Source organism: Parasteatoda tepidariorum, chromosome X1, assembly GCF_043381705.1.
Source record: "Parasteatoda tepidariorum isolate YZ-2023 chromosome X1, CAS_Ptep_4.0, whole genome shotgun sequence".
Lineage (NCBI taxonomy): Eukaryota > Metazoa > Arthropoda > Arachnida > Araneae > Theridiidae > Parasteatoda > Parasteatoda tepidariorum.
The window spans coordinates 20,290,361-20,312,884 of NC_092214.1; the positions used below are offsets into that span (position 1 = coordinate 20,290,361).

The following is a 22,524-nucleotide window of genomic DNA, read 5'->3' on the forward strand; positions in this document are numbered from 1 at the left end:
CATGTCCTAATTTTCATGAGCACTTTTTTTTCTTATTAATATTGCAATCTTGTTTCATTTACAAATATAAGCGCATCCCACTTTACGACCATAATTCTATTGACAAAGATTTTCCGTTATTTCGTTTTTTAAATCAAAAAGCTATTAGCTATTAATTATTTATGTATTTTTTCGTCTAAAAAACGACTCACTTATGGCATCCGTTCGTTTGTGGTCTAATTCTTTGAAAATATTCACAAATAATAACTAAATTACTTTAAACATCATCAATAGCTTCCAATTCAATACTGAGCAAAGCTATAAAACTTTTATCCCGTCAACAATACACTGAATCTATTGGGGAATGTCAGCTTTCCTGCTGTAGTACGGATTAACGGATCTCCCCATCCCCAGTGGAGAAAAATGTGTATGCCGGAGAAATTTCCATACAAATTCGAGCGGGTAATTTCGCGATGAATTAATTCCGTGAATCACCTTTTATTTCACGGAACTAAATATGGTTTCTCTTTTTTATATGCTTTTTTAATATAAATAAATAGTTTGATAGACATATACTCTTACTTTTCTTAAGTATTAAGTCACTTGCTTCTAGAACATCGGGATCTAAGAAGTATTTAACTTGAGCATTTTTTTCTGAAAGCAGAAACAATATGATTGTTCTATTATTTCTAGAAATATTTGCAAATAAATATTTGCAGTAAACTGGAACTACCCGAAGCATTTAAACTTTTTTCCTCAGTTTGCATATATTGAGCTTGCGCGCTTGATATTTCTAAATAGAAGTATTTTAAAATTACGTATGTTCCCCGCAGGATGATTTGCAATTTGAACTAAAATTTTATTTTGAAATCATTTTATGTGATTACTGGGTATTTTTTTAAGTTTTAAACAAAATTTTTAATAAAATTTTTTGTATTTTACGAATAGATATTTTCGTATTAGTTAAATGTTAAAGTTATTCTAATGTGAAATATGTAGATAAATTTATGTGATTTTTTTTTGTGCATTTCAGAAACAAAAAAGGAACATTAAAAAATTTTTCAGTGTTTTTTAAGAAATATGTCAAAGAATTGTTTTATTTTTCGAAAAGTTTGGAAAGTGTAAAGCTGTGTATCGAAAACTCCTATTTTATGAAGCATTTTTTTAAAGAAAGTCTATTTTATTTACACAAAATATTACTTATAAAAAGTCTATTTTATTATACAAATGTAAGCTGTATTTTCTTAAATGCTTTAGCAAAAATATAAACATCAACTATCATTCTGTATACTTTAAAAAACTGGCAAGCTGTATTAAGATAGTTAAATTAACATGAAATCAAAAGGAAAAAAAATGCATACTTTTCTAATGTTAATATTCTAATATCATTAAAATTGTATATATCAACCTTATTAATTATAACTTTAAATTGTCTAGTATAATATTATACCTTGCTCACATCCATTTTTCGGCCCATCCAAAGTAACTAACAAATCAACCATGCTTCAATATTGCAGTTTGAACACGCCATGAAAGGTCCCCCTATTTTCGCTTCTGTTTTCATATTTTGTAATCTGGTAAACTTTTTCGAAAATATTTTAAATCATTATTGAAAAATTCTGGATCGTGTAGGTTGATTTGAATTCGCTGCTCGCTTTATAGATTATATTTTGTGTTCGGTATTTTTCTTATATTTTAATTTCTGTTTTTTGCTTGATATGTTTTATTTCGTATATTTTTTACTTAATGTGTTAAATTTTCGTTTTAATTTTTTATGTGCTTCTTATTGTATTGATATTTTTTGCTTTAGTTATATCAATGCAATATTAGAAAGCACTCCTTTTTGCGGATATAATCGTGTGAGCTGATGACTAGATTATATCTTTTCGTTATTTTGTTTTCTGGCTTTTTATTTATTTTATTTTTTAAAATATTTTAAAATATTTTATTTTAATAAATTTTCTTCTTCTTTTCTCATTAATCTATATTATTATTTTCCATATTTTCTTTATATTTTTAACTTAGTTTATGAGTTCTATATACTTGCAGCTTATGCGCAGTAAAAAAACTTTTTACTTTTCTTTATTTTATTCGTTATCTTTCCTTTATTTTTTTCTTCCTTTTTGCTCTTTATATATATAATATACACACGCACACATAGGGTTGGATTAAATAATGAAACACTTCGATACTGACAAATTTTTTGATATTATTCAGAAAATACTTACAGAATCAGTTTATAAATTTAGAAGTGTTTAGATCGCGCGATTTTTCATACATATCAATGAAGTTTTAAGTGTTTGAGGGACAGACGATAAATTACGAACGTAAAAAAAATGCTCTCCTTATGTTCTTGCACATCCGAGAAGAAAAAAATAATCATATAATCGTAATTTTTCTATTCTTATTTGAGATTTTAAGAAAAAAATCGGCAATGACTGGCTTTAGCTAGAATTTCAAATTTATAATATAAAATAAATAATTCCGAAATCGTGAAAATTTAGAAGATAGTCCTCCCTAAAAATGATGTTCTTTCTTTCATTTTTTAGAACACCATGTTTTTAATATTTTAATTAAATATGACAGTGGTTATTTTGTTACAAATTTAGATTTGTAGCAAACGAATTAATGAATCATTGTAGAACATTTGTACATTGTAGTACTACAGCACGCTTTAAATCGCGCATTCAAGGAGTCACTCTTCGTTTCAATCGTTTGTTAGACAGTGATCGCTTCAAATTTTCACTATTTAAAAAAAAAAAAAATCGAAATTTTTTATGCAATTTTATTGCACAGGGAATTTAAATCGCACGTTTGATTATTTACCTTTGATGGGACGATTTCATCGTCTTTTCGGCAGTTTTTGCTAGTGCTTCTGATTTCCACGTAGTTTTTAAAATTCTGATATTTCTCAGTCAATATAATTTTGACAAGTGAAATTCGAATCGCGCATTTAAAAATCGCTTTTTTACGCGCTCAATTCATGCTAATCATAATCACAAATCCATGTGATGTTTTGATTGTATTTTGGCTAGTTTTTGATATTATTAGACAGTATGGGAAATTAGAATCGCGCATTTGAGTATTTGCTTTCTGACGTAATGATTCAATTGTTTTTTCTATCGATTTTTTGGCAGTAATTGCCATTGATTTCCGCATAGTTTCTAAAATCCGATATTTTTAATGCGATATTATTAATTTTAACAACCGAATCTCGAGACGAAACAATCGTTTGAGTAACTTTTTTCTTTTAAAAGTCCTAACTAACTAATGGCAACTTTTTCATAAAAATCGGCATGGCTCAGTAGGGACAAATGAAATCTACATATGAATGAAACACAGAGATAGGTAGCCAAACTTTATTTTGCTCCCTGTTAGCACGGATTGTTGTGCTGATGCAAATTATACAGTGGTAGAAGCATATCAGAGCTCCATCATCGTCGGGCTAACTACGAGATTTTTTCGTGGTTCTTACCTTTATTTTGTGTAAATGCTGATCAGTTTCCCTTAAAAGAATTCTTTTTGAAGGGGAATGTGACTTTTTTTTAACAGGTGTTCTCTTGTCTTCTAGATTCACGGTTAAGAAGTTGAAAATAAAAATAAAAAACTGCATTTTCACTGAGTGGATTGGTATTCAACGGCAGAAATTTGTGAAGTGGTAACCTAAATTATGAAAATGAGAATCGCGTAACTAATCATGAAGACGTAGTTTACCACGACAGAAAAAAATAACTATTTTATAAACATTTTTATAAATTGAAATGTGTCATTTTTGCATGAAACTGCATTATTTTTAATGAAAAATTAAAATTTATTTGTATTTCAACAACTATACCTAGATATTTTTTTGTATTAAAACTAATAAAGATACTTATATTTAATTTCAGAAATACCTTCAGATGTACCGAAATGACATAGCATTTTGATCACGATCAGCTTTATCTGAAAGAATACTTTTTTTAAAATCAAAAATTACAGAATTCTCCGCAATTAAAACGCCGGTGAAATGTCTACCCCACGAAAGTTGAGCTCACGCCGCCTCTGAATCGTTTTTTATCACTTTTCGGACTAACAAGGCTAGAGAAAATTTTATACCAGTTTCTTTCAAATTATGATTGTTAAAATTTTATTCTATGAATATAAGTCTAAATATATTTATTTATTTTATCTTTTCAAAAAAAAATTATATTCGATTAAAAAAAAAAGAAAAAAAACATTGAAAATCATTCTTGAAAGCAAGCAATTGCTACGCACATAAATCATTAAATTGTTTCAAATTATGATTGTTTAAATTTTATTCTATGAATATAAGTCTAAATATATTTATTTATTTTATCTTTTCAAGCAAAATTATATTCGATTAAAAAGAATAGAAAAAAAACATCGAAAATCATTCTTGAAAACAAGCAATTGCTGCGCACATAAATCATTAAAATGTTTCAAATTATGATTGTTGAAATTTTATTCTATGAATATAAGTCTAAATATATTTTATCTTTTCAAACAAAATTATATTCGATAAAAAGAAAAAAAACATTAAAAATCGTTCATGAAAACAAGCAATTGCTACGCACATAAATCATTAAATTCTTCCTTTATAAAAGATTCAGAATCAAATAAATAGACTCTCCTAAAAATTTTGAGAGTTATGTCTTCGTAAACGTACTAAAAACATAAAGATTAAACGAAAAAACAAAAAGGAGAAACTTATAAACTTCCTATGTACTTATATGCACACTCACACAGAGTTCTCCCTAGAAATAAAAAAAGCCAGGTTGCTTCCTCACAAGACACAGGAAAGGACACTCACCACCGTTAAAATTTATCAAACTGTGTAATATTATCTAATAACTAAATTTGATCCTCAATTTTTAAATTATTTTCTAATACTATTTTATGTATATGTTTCACAAAGTAATTCTCATTCAGTATCAAAATAACAGAAGAATTTGAAACTTCTGAAAAATAATTAAAGACAAGCTAAAAGACAATCTCTGTGTATAAATTTTCTTCAAAGAAAAGTAAACTAAATAAAAGGATTAATTGAGAAACAACTTAAAAGCTTTTTTTTAATATTTTAAACTGAAAATTATTAGAAAATACACATTTAAAGGTGCATTTTTAAATAAAAGGTATTTATTAAAAAAATAAACAATAGTAAAAGTTAAAAGCACTAAAAAACTAAATAGGCCCCCCAATGAAAGAAATTAATATCTCTGACGCCGAATATCATGCAAGTTTTGACTACATAACTAGATAGCATAAAAAAAATCTTAGTAAAATAAAGTAATGAAATTAAACATTATAGCTAAATAATTATCAGTAACTAAAAAATCAAAAGTGAATTTTTCAATAAAACAAATGGTTAAGAAAACAATCTTTTCCTGAAAAAGTGAAATAAAAAGGCTGTGTTTTTAAGGGATGGCAGCTTATTTTTTTTACAAAAAGGGCAAGGAGAGCGCATTTATAAGCCGTCCTTCTAAAAACGCTTAGGGAGAACAGTGTATTTATATCTGTGTGTATAAGGTTTTACTGATTTTGTTCACTATTCATTGCTTTTGCGTGAAAAAGTATGACAAAAAAGTGTTAAATAAATCAGAATGCTTAATTATATTAAAATAAAATGCTGTTAATGAATGAAATATCTCAGCCCAAATTTTTTCATTTTCCTCTATTTAAATAATTCAGGTATTGTTTTGAAAATGTGCCGCTTATAATATATCTATTGACATCAAATATTCTGAGAAGAAACTGCATATCTCCTTTTAAATTCAAAAAGTTTGTTTGAAAAAAATATATTTTTAAAGTGATGCATATGGAAAAGCTCCGAATCTATGAATTATGTTTTGCTGCATTCTTCTTATCTTTTATGACAGACATGGGGGGGAAATCCTTTTCCAAACCCGATTCTGCGTCGCGCCGAAGCAATGCTTTTGAACCTTAAATCTCTGCTGCAGTACTTAAAGGGGAAAAACAAAATAAAAAGAAAGGATAAAGTTGAAGACTTCCATTTGGTGAAAGTATCTACAGTCTATACGTAATTAAGTCCGTCTGCTTCCATGAAAGAGAAAGAGGATAAAATTGGAAATAATGCCGTAGGCGGCAGTTTGAAATCTCTGAAAAGAGGGGTACAGATCCCTAAGTGGCGACACTTGAGCTGCTGCTCAGTTTTAAAGCGGCCGAGGAAACAAGATGTAGTAGCGCGCCATTTGACTAAAGGTATTGTCGTACTCAGGCACAGGTGGTTGAGCGGATTAAGGCTCTCCAGAAAGAGTCGAGATGTGCTTGCCTGCTGCTCTGCATGTACAAGCATGCCTGCGGAAGAGCCACTGAAATCTAATCTCTAGACTACATTAGAGTCGGAAGGTTGATGTGCTCTGCGTCTAGGCTAGTGAGATACCCAAAGCGGCTTTACCATGAGGTCCATGTTTTATTTAAGGCTGGATTAAGCGAGCCGTGCGTTTCTCTGCCGACTTCTCTCTTGGCCTTGCTAGCTTAGGCAAAGCAGAGACGGAAAGGCCTTTTCTGGAATCCTGGCTCACGTCAAGGTGTAAGAGGATTAGGACGAGTGACAGACATTTCTTCTTTCTTTCCTCCAAAACATGCAGATGAGGCAGTCGATTTTATTTTTTTCCCCTAGTTTTTTTTTTTCCTCTTTTTTTTTCTCAACTCATTTGTCTACGTACTCTAATAACCGCTTTTATTAGAAAAGGGAAAAGTTCTGGTAATGAAGAGCATGGTTTTGCTTGGGTAGCCGCAGATCTTCTAATCCTCTTGCATTATCTGAGGTTTAAACTGAAACTTTTCGGGCCCTAGAAGCCGCACGCGGACTTTGCGAAAGCTGATTAAAAAGTTTTGCCCGCGTTTTCCCCTCTATTACGCGGTTCCAGGTTTTCTATTGGATAAGGAAAACGTCTTCATTTTCTCTTCCGAAGAAGACGCTCAGGGTACTCTAAGCATTTTGATGGAGTAGGTGCCAGATTATAGTTTCCCCTTTTCTTGTCTCTTTTCTCTCATTAGTACAGGCATTGTTATGGTAATTGGCTCTCTTTTCCCGTTCTGACTGTTATTCTCGCCTTTAATGCTTTTCTAAATGGCGACCAGGACTTGACTTTTCTGAACCTATAATGAAGTATCCTGTGGCAGAAGCTTTTTGAACTCCCCTTCTCTCAATTGACCCCTTTAACAGTCTCTTTCCGGAACACTGCGCCTCATTAAATAATTTCACCTCTGTTTATTCTTTGCCCACTGCGATTAATGTGATTTGTTGATACCGCGTTTCTATCAGAAGAATTTGTTTATTTACAATATAACATAATTTATTAAGAAATTTTAGTAATAAACTTTTTGTTTGAAAATAAATTTACTAAAATTTGAAATCTCACTGGAAAAAAAAAAACTTTTTCTTAAAAATATTTTCATTTATAGTAGAAAAAAAAAATCGAACTCAGCTTCTAGCCCTAGCAAAATATTTTTTTTATCCTACTCTATTGATATGTTTAGAATGTACATTTATATGAATAGGAATTTATTGATTTGTCTTCCCTCTAATATTATCTTTTAAAATTAATTCTCTGCGTTAATTAATCGTACTAAATCTATAAAACTGAGAAAAAAATGTTTTAAAACTCCGTAGAACTTTTACCAGGAGGAATTTTATCTTATAGTGTCTATGTAGTGTTAGTGATTTTTGTTGGTGTATAAAACATCTAAATATTCTCTAGATAAAAAATATGTAATATATTGTGTGTTACTTATACTTATAGATGTTTTTTTAAGGAAATCTGTAAAAAAAATTTTAATTTCCAAAATGAAACTAGTTACTAAATGATTAAATTCATAATAATAAAAGTGTTTATTGGATTGTTTTTATTTATTTGTTTGTTTTATTTATATTTTCGTTAAAAAAAATAAGGGGATTTGAATTGAAAAGAAAATAATTATTCTTAATAGAAATGAAATTGTTCTATAAAGAGCGACTCATCATCCATTTTTAAATGTATGAACCATTAATTAGTACTCGTGGAAACATTTATTTCGATTTTCAATTTCAAAATGGTTTATGGTAACTTTCTTTTAATATCCTACCATTTTTGTTGATTGCGAATGTAGTATATTTGTGACTCATGATTTGAATTTTCAAAAATTTGAAGTAGTTTTGGAGTATTTGCTCACCCTGTCTATTAAAGGTTTCTCTTTTATTAGCAATAGCTAAGAAGCTTTTTTTAATATGAGTGGTTTTAACTAAGAAATTTCCTTACTGTTTTGATTTATTCATAATTTTAAACAGAGCACAATTAATGTTCTATTTATAAAAAAATAAACTGTAAAAACTATATAACCCTTTCCAACTAGTACTTAAAAAGTACTTTTTTCACTTTCTGAAGCATGTGTTCTAAAATTAAAATTTTTTAAATTTATCAGAAAGATTACTAACATGGAGGAGATTATTCTATCTCTATCAAGCTAGAGTTTTAATGTTTGTTAGTGCAGCTCTTAAACTTTCGTTTAATTGTTCTAGAATGACATCTTGCTTTTGTCATTGATAAAAATCAACTTTAGTTTAATAAATTATGTACTTTTATTTGAAGTTTTTTTTATCAAATGTAACAATTATGTAATCATTTTCTAGATTGTACATAACATTTAATAATATTTGCACTCAATATTGTGTCTACTCTCGGCAGTTATATGGAAACAAATTTGAAAGTAACAGTATAAATTTTTTAACGTTTAACTGAATCAAATTCATATTAATATCTATTACATGTTAAAAGAAAAAAAAATTCTTGTTAGATAGCTTTTTCTTTCATTTTATTTTAGAGTGTATTTTGAATCATTTTTAATAAACTAACACAAAAATGTAAGTTTAATTAACAAATTTGTTAAGAATCTCAGAAATATAAATGGACGAATCACGGTAATATATTTAAAAAAAATTTAATAAAATTTCAAATGATTTCTCGTTAGAGTTCTAATTCACAAAATAATTTGTTATCTGGAAAGATAATACTTGTAAAATGCAGATTTGTATCATCATCAGAGAAGAGAGTCATAATCAAATTTATTGCTCAAAACAATTGAATTTCTATTATAGTTTAGAAATTTAATCTTTTAGTTTTATCCTTAAAATATAGAATTAATGAATTTTTTTAAGGTGATAAGTCTTATAGACTTCAAGTAATTTTCATCTATGAGAGAAATAGAATTTAGCGACGTATTCAAGGTAAAAATTTATATCTTTTTGATAATTTATAACTTAATAATTACTTCGCAATAGATAAAATAAATTTTATTATATATGAATCCTGATTTTTTTTTTTTTNTTTTTTTTTTTTTTTTTTTTTTTTTTTTTTTTTTGTAAGAAATGAAAGGGGAAAAAAATACGTGTAACGAGTGATACTTTGGGTACACATCTCTTGTTAGATCAATCTTTATTTTAAAAATAGATTTCGTTATGAAAATATTTTAATCTCGTGTAATTTAAAGAGTTAAATCAAGTCTTTAATTTTTGACTGAATTTTATAATTCATACTTCTTCTAATAATACAATTTAATAACTGTATTTCAGGAAAAAATAATTAAAAATTTAAAAAAACTTACAATTTATTTTATTTATTCATTTATCAATAATTTTGCCATTGTTTTTGATCAGTATTGCTAAAGTTCATTACAAAAATATATCTGAGTTAATAATAACGGAAAAAATATACATAAAAATTCACTTTTTGAGAACCAACTGAAGATACTCTGATTTGAAACTTTAAAAATATATCAAAAAATCATTATTTAAAGTTTGAATTTAATCGCGATCGCATTGAAGAAATATCATTAAGTATTAAAATTGTGTATCTGAAGAAATATTTTCCAAATCGGATATTTTGAGAAAAACTATTTTTAAGTGCAAACTAAGGTAGACAACGTTACAGAGCACAAAAACTGATAACTAACTTTTTTGTGCTCTTTAACGTTGTCTACCTTAGTTTGTATTTTAGCGCAAAAGTCGCCCACTTGTGTATTTATTTTTAAGTGTTTCAAATGGAAAAACTTAATGAGTAGTAAATTAATAGGGATCTAATTTTTTTCCCGTATAATCAAAATTTTGATGGCAAGATAAATGAATAAATTAATGAAAAATAATTATTAAAAAAAAGAAGAAAAAACAACGCACGAATGTAAAGAGTGTAAAAATAATACGTATTTTTACGCTATTTCTACTGCTGCTATTAACTTCTGAAGCTTTTAAACTAAATCACAAAGGCCGTGATTTAAAAAAAATATCCGAGATTTACCTATTACTTGCTTTCTTTCTCAAATTATTAAAAGGAAAACCACATATTAATTGATTAATGCTAATCGTTATCAGAGTACTTGTTTTTTAATATTTTATTTTTGTTTATTTATTAATTTTTTTTAATTTCACGTCTGTTAATAATTTCTCATGCCTTAAAATAAGCTCAAAAAGGCTTTTTTTTAATCTATCATTAAGTTAATCAAGTAAGAAAAGTTAGACTATTATTACTTGCTTTCTTCTCCAAGCAATCTAAATAAAAACCACAGACTAATAGTGTAAGACAGTTTGTTTGTTAAAACAAGTTGTATTAAATAATAGTTGCTTTTAATGCAATATATTTCATTTTATTCAAATTCTTTCACTTGTTTGTAAAAATAATATTTATTTTCACGATGTTTGATGCACTCTTACTGCGTTTATTACCAATAAATTGCCTTACTGTAAGTAAATTGCGTAGTCTTAAATTGTTATTTAAGGGAAATGTCCAGTTTTGGAATCAAACTTTAACGCGAACCTAACGTTGTAAGCAAAACAGAGTGGTTCTGATTCAGTTCAGCACGATGTTTATTCAATTGAGAAATGTATTAGTTTGAAATAAATTTATGGAACTTATTTTCTGTTGTGACACTAACCCAAACTTCGATATTTGTACATTGACAATCATTTTCGAAGTATAAAAATGTGTTTTGTTCAGTTGAATATTAGTAATGCATAAAATTAAAACAATTTTTCAGTTTTTTTAAGTGTTTCTCTTTTATTATATGTATCATGTCAATGCCTTTCAATGCATATGTTGTATATTTTTTCAGCATTTGTATTCCCACTAAATTTTAAATCTCAAAATTTCCTCGAATTTTGGTTCTACAAATTTGCGATCCTTTCGTATATTTTTCAATTTTATTACAGGCGTTGAATAACTGTATCCTTGAAATTTTGAACTTAGCCCAAAAGACAAACGAACTTCTGTCTTAAGCATTGAGAAAATTCGCCTTCGAATAAAATTTTCTGGTAGAACTAACTCGCATTTGTGTTATACGAGGAGGAAAACCTCGGGCACCTACTACGGTTAGCTCGCTGCGAAGAAGATCCGAACTCATGATCCGTCAACTAATGGGGATATTTTACATCAGCACTGCTGTAGGTGGGAGTCGAGAACAGAATCCATCAGCTAATGTTATGATTCGTAATTCGGTTACCATTGTTAAACAATGTATTAGAATTCCTGGGAATTAGAGTAATCAATATTGGAATCGTATATTAGAGTAATCATTTTTTATGAAGCATTTTAATTGCCAATTAGAGAAAGCCTCTTTTTTTTCAATTTCAAAGCAGGTTAAAATTGCGACTTGTATTTAGCGACTAAGTTAATGATACTTGGATTATCGGGATTTTACTGGGTACAAAATAGCTAATCGCACCGTTATATGTAGTTACATACCTCTGTTTTGTTTTAATCAAATGTTCTACCTATTATAAGTAAATTGTTTTTGTTGTTTACAGGTGCTATTCAGCTAAAAAATTGGAAACCTCTTACATTTGATCAAATTACAGAATCCCCTGAAGCTACTGTTGGAGATATATTGGGCGAACTCTCTACAGTGGCTACCCTTAGGATACGACTTTATAGGTAATTTTGATCAAGTTATTTTAAAATTATTTCATCATTTCCTTACGAAACAAGTGCCGTTCGTAATGGTTCAAAAATGCTAAATGATGTCGAAATTTGTATACCTTATAATTCACTATTTTAACAGCACCTTTTTAAATAATATAAAAAGAAAATAATTAAAATTATTAAATTATTTTTTTCATTTTATTGGGACCATATTTTCTAGATTGATGGTTGATAATCTAAATCGTTGAAAAAAAAAGGTATATTTAATCAGTGAAAGTGCGTTTTTACATCTATTTCTGTAACCTAATTGAAATTTAATCGAACTTGGCTTACTTGTCGTTAGCATAAGTCATCCTTTTGAACCATTAAGATTAGCACATAGTTAATGAAAATCTGACCATTAGAACAAAAATTATCCAAGGAGATATTTTTATTTTGTGCACAGTAAAACGTAAGGCTATACTATTTATAACTATATATGCAATATAGAAGATTAATAAGCTTAAAACAGCAATGGCCAAATTTTGATAAGGTAAAGATTATTTGAATTTTAACGTAATAGTTCATTTTCTAATTTCGGTGTCGTTTGGAAATTTGAAAAAAAGGCTTATATAAATTGTTATTTGAGAATGTGCAATTTTTAAGAACAATTGAACTTGTATAATTTTTCTTTGCTTTAGAATGTTTTTCATAATTTTTTGAATTAATTTTAGTTGATACCTTTTTTTTGTCAAGATACGATAAAAATTGTTGTTTGTTACCGGAATCCTTATTATTTATATATATTCTAGACGAAAATACTTTCTGTGTATGGAATATTTAACACGATACTTAACTATTGCAAAGTATTCGTTTCTATGAAGAAATTCTGAGAAATGTTTTTTTTAACTTCAAATATCTGACTGTTGTGCATGTTTAGACTAATATTTTTAAACTACTATTTTATTAAAAAAAATAACGTGTTGCAATTTCATATTTTTTCTTGCCATTCTCCATTAGCGCTTATGCTTTAAAGGAAAATTTTAAGAACTTCAAGAAAAATTCTATTTGTATCTCTCAACAAATTACAACTTATTAATGTAACCCTAATATAACTTTAGGATGAGTAAAGATTTTAATTTTCTATTTTTGTGGGTATTGGATGGGGAAGTTTTATTGTATTGGGAAATTTTTTATATTTTGTGAAAAAGTTATTAGAATTCCAAAAGGAAAAAAAAACGAATTTTTTTTTCTGTTATTCGGCATTATCTTTCGAGTTTTCTTTTTAAATATCTTTAAGCGGACTAAATTTCATCTTAGTGAAGGTAAATCAGAAACAAAACATGCATAAAATAGTACGAACGTACACTTAGTTACAAAATTTATTATTTATTTATTTGAAACAGTTAATTTTATGCGTCACGTGAGAATCTAATCAGTTGTATGCAATATCCTGTTAAAATTTGGTTAATTAAGACATGTTGTAATTTATTATTTTAGTTTATAATATTTTTTCTTATATTACTCGAGAACTACAGTTTTGTAAAAAGTTACTTAACAAAATATGATTTTTTTTTAAACGCTGTGTGCTTTAAAGACAAAAAATTTTTGATTTAGATCTGAATGGTATGAGGGTTTGACCTTAAATATTATATTTAATTAGTGCAGGTACTCTCTCTATTTAAACATGCCTATTTTTCAACGAATTAGGAATTTTGATCCAAAATAGGGGAGATGGTAATAATCTGGAAATTATAGTCCCAGTAGTTTTGCAGTCTAGTTGAAATTTTAGTTAATCTGTTAATACTACATTCACTTTTTGTCTATTTCGTCATAGAGCTAAAATTATTTAAGCAAACCAAAACATTTTTAACTTTTTATCATGAAAATAAAATCTGTTTTTCCAAAGGGAAATGTCTTTCTAAAAATATATTTATGAATAACTTTTTTTTAATATTTAATTTATTAATGGCCTAAGCATTTTTGAAGTGTTAAGTGTACAGCTTAATTTTCAGTTAAAAAATTTAAAATGCGAACGGAGTTGGTCATGTAGTTCTTGAGATCATGCTCATGTTCTCAAAATGTAAAAATAAAACTTTTTTTTTTTCAAATTTTATTTTTTCAGTAACTATTTAGTCTATTTATTAGTAACTATTTAGCCCAATTTTTAATTTTTTTTTATTTAAAATTACATAGTTTAAAATGCAATGAAATTTTTTTCTCCATACTGATCAAAGCATTTTCCGTCATTACTAAGTTAGATCTTTAAAAAAAATTTATTTACATTATTTTTGATTTTGAATAATTTATTTTATTTAAATAAAAGAGTGTGCTGCGAATTTATTTGATTCGCTTGAATAATTTAAAAGAGATATTTAGAGGGCAGTGGAGTAAGGTGTAGAAATTCTGTTTTCTTGCTGACAATGCTCCGGCGATTATCATGATTGATAGGATCTTTTAATTTTGTTAACAGGCCTATAAATTACTTTAAAACGGTGGAGGATATTAGCAAAATTATTAAGTTCATAATGATAGAAGAAAGGGGGCGTTTGAGTGTAATGAGTTAAGCAACAGCTGAAACAACAATAGAAGGACTAAATCCGATCGAGCGGAGTAATTTAAATTCGGAAGAAGTCAAAACAAAGGTTCCTAAAAACGAAAGTATGATATACAGAAATGTTCTGACAGTTAAGATGATTATTATAGCTTGTTTTTGAGGGTAGGTGATATTATATTTATGTGTTTATTTTAAGAAACGGTGTTAGAAACTAAATGCCGGAAAGTAATCTGACGAGTAAAAACTTTACTCCCCTTAAATGTTGATTCTAATAGGGCAATAATATTAGAAGTAGAAACGAAATCTAAATTAAGGACCTCTTCTTGTGATAATTAACAAAATAATGTTTGATGTGACATTAGGATGCGATTAACAGGAATCAGATTATTAATTAAAGATTTTACAGCACGATTTATGCATAGTTTCTCAAGTACTGAACAGAGGAAAAGATTAAAAAGCTCTTTCTTAGTATCCGTTAAACGCTTGCATAATACCTGTTAATATATACTTAGGTTTTTAGCCTAATTTTGTTTTAATCAAATGTAGTATTCATAATCGGAATTTTCAGAATTTCAATTGAAAATCTCAACTATCGAATTTTTTTTTCTCCAATTTAAACAATAATATTCATTTACAATTACTGGCTACTATTTAATTCTTAATATAATAATAAAAGTTTTGAACAAATTAGTTTTCTCGCATTTGTGTGACATTATTCTCATTATTTAATATATTTTAAATCTAATCATTTAAATAAAAATATTATGTACTAAAGTTGGAAATGCGAATCCTGTTTTGTTTTTATATTTTTAATTTTTACACATTATTATATATTATTATTAGTTATATGCGTTATTCGCAATTAAGTTTGTTATTTCTTTTATTACTTTAGCCTTTAAAATTTATTATTAAAGTGCTATTATCGATCTATTTATACAAGTTGTAAGACTAACATTTTTCTGGTGGCCTATAATTATTTCCATGTATTCAGTTGTTAAACTTTTACCTTACCTATTTACAAAAATATTGACTGTCCATTTTAATTATGTTTTTTTTTTTTTAAGTTTATAAAACATTTAAGGGCACTCGTTCATTAATATCATAAGACTTTTGAAAATGTGGATAGAAATTAATAAGCGTATATTTGAAATTCGGTGTAATGTTGATTTTAAACATGCTTTCTGTCAATAACAAAAAACAATGTCTCTGTTTATCATTTATTGAATAAAAAATGTAGACGCATTCCATATGTATTTAAATCTTCACTCTAAAAACTCTATAAAAAAATTACTAATTAATTTTTTCTTGATTTGAAATTAAAAGGTAAAAAACAGAGAACACAATTCTTCATTTCGATCTTACATTTCACATGGATTAAGGAGTAATTTTTTTCCTCTGTAATATTTTTCATTTCAAAAGGCGGACCCCGTTAAAAAGCGAACATATTGTTCCATATTAATTTCTATCAAACAACTAATCATAAATGATATCTGAACGTTTTGCGTCTTCTAATTAACCTACGCGGAGAAGTCTACTGAATTAGTTGAAAAATTTAAAAAAAATAAATAAATAAAAATGAAAAAAATCTAGAAAAAAATATGCATCATTCACGGGTGGATGAAATATCTCTATACCCACTCATAACCAGCATTCTCCGTTTAATTGAAGTCAAACTTTTTATTGTATTATGTTTTTTTTTATTCCTTTTTTTTTTTCTATTTTTGATGATCGACGCTTGTACTTCATTAAGAAAGAAAACTAAGGACAACATTTTTTCCCCACCCCCCTTCATTTGATATTTCTCTTATTCGACTTCGTATTTTTCATTCTTTTATTCCCCAACCGATCCTGCTTTTCTTCATCGGTGAGAAAACTCTATGCTTACGATCTCGCCTTCTTCCCCACCACTATGAGTGCCCCTTTTTTTCCCTCTATTTTTTTCCCATTTCTTTCCCTATTGTAAAAAGCCTTCACTAATCATTACTTACATTATTTTTCAGTTTTTAATACTAAAGTTAGTGGTAGCTATTAGAAAAAGGATTTTCCACCCTTTTTTTTTCTCATCTAGACGAAGAAGTAGGGGGATATGAATTGAATATATACCCCCCGCTTTAAAGTAAATTTAATTGGGGGAAATGTATTTAATAAAGAGTTCTCTTTCGTGGGTCTTAAAAAAATTTAAAAAATCGCTAGCTCGGAAAGAGTTTGTTCTCCTTCGACGGCCGAAAATCTTGTACGTTTTTCTAATAACTTTGCTACTTGGCTTAGAGAAAGTATTGCTCGATACTGTGTGTTATCTGTCTCAAATTAATTAGAGATTAAGCGCTGCATCTTTCCATTTCTTTAGGTTTTTTTTTATCTTCCACCTCCTCCCACCCTTTTTTTATTTATATCTCTCGGTCTTTTTCAATTTAGATGCTTAAAGCAAAAAATATTTCCATATAATTGTGATTTTTCGATGCCCAGCTTTTTGGAATTTGCTAATGAGAAAAAAAAAACTCGCATGTGGAAATTTTGGCGTTAAAAAATTTCTCATGCCATTTAAAAACCTTGCTGTGGACACCAAGGGAGCAAGAAAAAATCGGGGATAAAATGAAAGAAAGTTTAAGTTAAAATTTATTGCTGGTACTCTAAAGGGACTCTTACCGAAAAGCTCATCTATGCTTGAAGCGAGACTTTATCTTCTCTTTTTTCTTTAAAAAAAAAGTTAAGAAATTTTTTATAATTCATAAAGATAAGACGAACCTTATTATTATAATACACTTAAAACTTCAAAAAAAATCTGGTTAATTTGTTTATGTCTTCTTAGTTCTTCCTGATAAAATATCATTTTTTGTGAATTACAAAATCTTCTTTAAATTTTTTATTTATTTCAAATCCAAAGAACAAATTTGTCAAAATTATGTTGATTTAGGAAAAATATGTTTTCAGATGAATAATTGAAATTTTTTTTAGATTAAATTTAAGGGAAGGCTGGTTTTATAATGCTGCTTTCAAGTAATCTTTTGAAGAAAAAATTTTTTCAAACTAAATGTCAAGCGCTTTTTAAGACAAAACATAAATTTGCATATATATTTTTTGAATAGTTATGTAATGTAGTTTCTTTCTACAAAGCAATAGGCTCATGAAATGTGATCTTTTTTTACACAGATTTAAAAATTCTAACTGAAAAACTTTTCCTCTTTTTTTTCTTTTAACGCTTGGAAATTTTGGTCAAGTCTAGCTCTGCCAGTACAGTTCTTTGGAATTTTTTCATCTTATTCAAATCCAAAAAATAAAATAAAATTAGCAACACTTTTTAATTTTTTTCTTCAATTTAGAAGAATTTTATTCAAATCTCTCTTTAATTGTTTCATTAACTGAATTAGCTGAAAACAAACTTTAAGCAAATATTTAATTTCATACTTTAATTGAAAGTAAACGTTTAAAATAATTTGTCCAATGTCTTTTAAATGTTATTATAAAATATTTATAATTAAGTAAAAAATGTGTTTCGCTGATTTTATTTCCATTCATTTTCTGATTAATGAATTTTTTTAAAAAAAAATTTAACTTCAGATAAGTTTAAAAATATTGAAAAAATTAATGCATCAGTAATAAAGGAAATTTCATTTTCATCAATTTCTCAAAATTTAAAATATTGTTTCTTATTAGCTTACATATTTTAATTCGATGTTTTTATAATCTTTTAATATGCATTAAAACAGTTTTGGCACGAGATTGCGAGATTTTCATGAAAATGGCTTTAAACTTCTAAAAATGACTTCTAAAATTACATCAATTTATTAATTTTTGGAAAACAGAGGATTACGAAAACTTAAGCTAAGTTTTTTAGTTTAACCATATTAATGAATGTTAATAATCCTTCATGAACGCGAAGTGAACTAAAAACTGCTAGGTACTTGATTTTTATAATTATTCTATTCAGTTGTTCAGAAGAAAAAAATTTCGCTTTTTCTTTTCATCTCTTTTTTTAAGGAAAAGCTATTTTCTTATAATGAATAAATATTATATTGAATCAAATATTGCCCAGTTCATTCTGGTCCATTATCTGTTTTGCTCTCTCTTTCTGATCGTAGCATGATTCTGAAATGTTTGTTCTTTGGCGGCAAAAAAAAAAACTGATCCAAATGATTTTTGACCTCTTTATTTAAAGTAAGGATTTTACCATCTAAAAAATTTTGTAGAGGCCCCAACATTATTGTAAATAATGTTGATACGCTACAAAAATGGATAATTTTCATTTTCTTGATAACATACAAAAATCCATATGTCGAGCTTTAAGATTAAACGTTAGGCTTTTCAAATGATCATGCATGGTAGATTCGATCAACCTAATGTCTCATTCGCCGATTTGTATCAATTAATGCCTTTATTGTGTCTTAAACTGATGCATCTTAATCGAAATTTTGCAGAATTTGAAATTTGCACTCCAGTTTTGGCATTGACTTACTACCAAAACATCTCCTTACACATCGGATATATTTTTTTCTTACTTGAACAGCATTTCTACTTTTGCACTTTGTTGGTAGGATCTATAACTTTGTAAATCCACAAATTTTAGGAGTCTAAAGAGAGCCACAGTATTTAGAATTCAGCGTGCATGCTTAAAATACAAAAGAATGCCGTGTAGTTGAAGTATTGGTGAAATAAATTGGAAATCTGGATATAAGAGTGTTAAAAAAATTGTATTTTGTCAAAATTTCTACGGATTAATATTCATTTGAGTAAGGCAAGCTCCATATGGCTAACTCAATGCACGTTATTAACCAGTCGCACTTTATTAATGTACGTAGTAATTTTTCCATTAAATATTGATTTTCAAACGTAGATGTTGTAGAAATCAATTGAAAAATTTCTAAAAGATTGCTCCAGAAAAAAAAAATTATCTTGAAAAGTCAAACAATTTGAACAAATTTTAAAACTTTATGTGATATGAGAATAAAAAAAAACTATCAAAAATTTTACTTGTGTAAGATTGAAAAAAAAACAAAACAACGTTACAATTGCTATTATTCAAATAGTTGTTTTTATTTTATTAAAAATCTTTGCTGTTATCTTGCATTCATTAAAATATTTGCTGAATGCTAATCATTTAATATATAAAAATTGAAACAAGCTTAGTTTTTTTTTCATCTGAATATTGCTCAAAAATTGCTTTTGATTCGACTTGAAAATAAAAAGCACTACATATAAACCGAATGCTTTTTACGTTATTAAAAGACAGGAGTAATTTAAAGTCATTTATTTTGGGGGGGGAAGTGATATAAGCTTATGATGAAATTTTATTACTGTTTCTAAAAAGAGATTACGAGCACTACTTGGCTATATTAAAGTTTTACTTTTCGTACAATTGTATTTTATTTTCACTGTTTCAATCCCTGTATCAAGTTTTTTTTTTTAGTGTTAGTGTGTGAGAAATTTAAAACAAAAAAATATTTTTTTAATTTTAAGTTATTCATTTTAAAGAGCGAATATTAGTTTGAAGCTAAATTAGGAACGATGCTATTCTTACACTTTACAAAAATGTTATACTTTCACAATAACTAAACATTCTATTACCTTTTGGTACTTTTTCACTTGGATTCTTTCAGTTATTATTGTAATTTGCGTACTCGTTGAAACAAATGGGATTGTTAAATATTCGTATAAATAAAAGTTTTTTGTTAGGGATTGTCAGCCTTTAGTTATTCTGTTTTAAATGAAGGAAATTTTTATGTTCGTACCTTAAATGTTGAAATTAAAAATCTATATTCATTGATGCCAACTCTTTTGCATTTTGAAAATGTTTGTTTTATTATATGATGACTCAGACTCAGACGTGCTTCAGCTTTGTTCACAAAATATACAATGCTAAGCATCTAGTAGTACAAAAAGTATTTGATCTTCAGATTTATTTGCGCAGATCGTATTAAAACATTATATTCTGATATTCAATAACTATTATTGATTCTTTGAACAAGGAATAAAAAGTGCGTAAAATTTTCTGCATTTTAAGTAATTTCTTCTGCTGTTTTGTAGTGAATATTCTACATTTTAAAAAATGGAGGTTGGTATTCATAATATTTATTAAATAAGTTTTTCTTTATTTTGTTTTCAATAATTATGTTTTGTAATTTTTGGATTGTCTCTCATTATATAGCCGACCTAAGCTTCATAGCGCTAATGATGTTAAAGAAAAATTGTTGCAAGTCCTTTTGGCCCAGTCCCAAAACATCTTGGTCAGTTCCGGCTGTCCCATCGACCAGGTGAGTGTGAGTGTCGATTTTTGTAAATCTGTTACTAGTTTCATTCTTGACTGTTACTTTAAAAATCAAGGTGAGTCTTTATTATTTCGGTTCGTTTATTATTGGACATGAGTCACCAAGCAATCTTCAAATTTTTTAAATAATTATAAATCTACCATATATATTTCATACTCTCTATGTTGATATTATTTTTAAAAATAATGGAGCTCGTCTATCTATTTTGAAATAAAGTAAATTGTAAGAAAAAACACATTGATTTGAGGGTGCTTGGTTTCTCTCGCAGTTCTTAAAGTTTAGGGTAAGTGCTATAAATTTCTTAATTTATTCTGCTATTTAATTAATGTTCATTTTTCTAAATAACATTGTTAATACATTATAAATGACTTTTCTTCTTCTTTTTTATGACTCCAAATTCAAAGCAAAATCTCAACTTTTCCTGTTTGTCTGTAATTGAATACCGTCATAGGTAGAGCTGAGTCGGTATTTTTTTCTCTAATAATTTTAATGAATGTGTATCATTTTTAAAATTGTGCAAGTTTAAGTTCATTTTAGGCGGCCTAGTCCATAATTTTTTGAAGCTTTTCAGGGCATTGTTTTATTTAAAAATATTCTTTATTGTATAGTTTTATGTAAAAAAAAGTTATACTTATTATTTTCAAATATAGTCGTCTGTTTATAGCATTTGAAAGTAAATCTATCCGATTATTGAATGAGGAAATATTCAGCCCTACTTAACATTCAAGAAATTGAAATATTTTTTTATATTCTTCAAAATGCAATATATTATATAACTATAATCGCCATATAGCCTAAATACCGAATAGTTGATGTACTCTGGTCTTAATTAAAAATAAAACTTTTTCTGATGTTTAATTTTAAAAATAAATATACATATATATATATAATTGTCAACGTCAGCAATTTGGATACATTGTTCTAAACTTTGTAGAAAAAACACAGAATTCGGTACTTTCGTGTTTATCGAAATAGCATTGGTTTTAGGAAAGTGATTAACTTAGTTTCTTGAAAATTTGACTTTTGTTATTCTTACTGATTGACATTTAGGTTTATCTTTTAGCTGATTATGTGACCTTTCGTTATTTAATGGTTGTTTTTACTTTAATCTACTGACTGTTTTTACTTTAAGCTTCAACTTTCCTTAAATGTTTTCTTTATTCAATAATTCTCCATTCTATTTAATATAATTACGGATTTAAAGCTTGTAATTGTTTTAGCTTTTCATAAATGTGAAGTTTAGGGGCCCAGTAAAAGTTATGAAAAGGATTTCAGTATAATTTTTTATGTTAGAATCGCACTGTCTTACATTAATAACAGTTCATTTCGAAGAGCCCTTTCCCATCTTTTCCCTCATTTGTAGAAGTATTACAAATTTTTTTTTTCTTTTGTTGTTTTCTGATCGTATCGAACAGGGATTGAACAGAAGTGAAGAAAAGTTTTGTTTCCCCGCACCTGAGATGTCATCCCCCCTCTACCTTTTCTTTTCAAAATGCCAGGTAACGCCCCCATCTTAATGATTTCCTTTTTCTCGTACCATGGCATTAGTTTGCGCTTTGCCTGCATACCTATTGTACCAGGGCTCTACTCCAGGAAGAAAAAAAATTCTTTACCTCTAATCTATTGAAATTCCTCCCCCGAGAGAGTGGGGCTCTTCTCCGCCCCTGTGCCCACTGTTGTGAGAAATGAGCTCAGTGTGCAGGCCCTGTGAAATCTAGCGCGTGTTCCGGGCGCCGGGGCCCGCCGATAAGCCACGGTTCGGGATCTGATTGTTGATGTTGGGATTACTGAGTGCCGCTAGTGCATCATGAGCGAGGATTAAATCCCCCCACTCTTT

General features: G+C 27.9%; 1 protein-coding gene across 4 annotated transcripts in view; it reads left to right on the top strand.

The window, feature by feature from the left end:
• The window catches only part of LOC107456902 (homeobox protein dve-1), a 164,908-nt gene that overhangs the window by 122,148 nt on the left and 20,236 nt on the right, over positions 1-22,524 (top strand). For 2 of the 4 annotated variants that reach the window (XM_021145059.3, XM_021145061.3), the window contains 2 exons: positions 11,774-11,900; positions 20,567-20,678. In XM_021145059.3, coding sequence (XP_021000718.1) covers positions 11,774-11,900; positions 20,567-20,678 — 239 coding nt within the window. The remainder of the gene's footprint in view (positions 1-11,773; positions 11,901-20,566; positions 20,679-22,524) is intronic. The other 2 variants (XM_021145060.3, XM_071187377.1) reach the window with 1 other exon arrangement.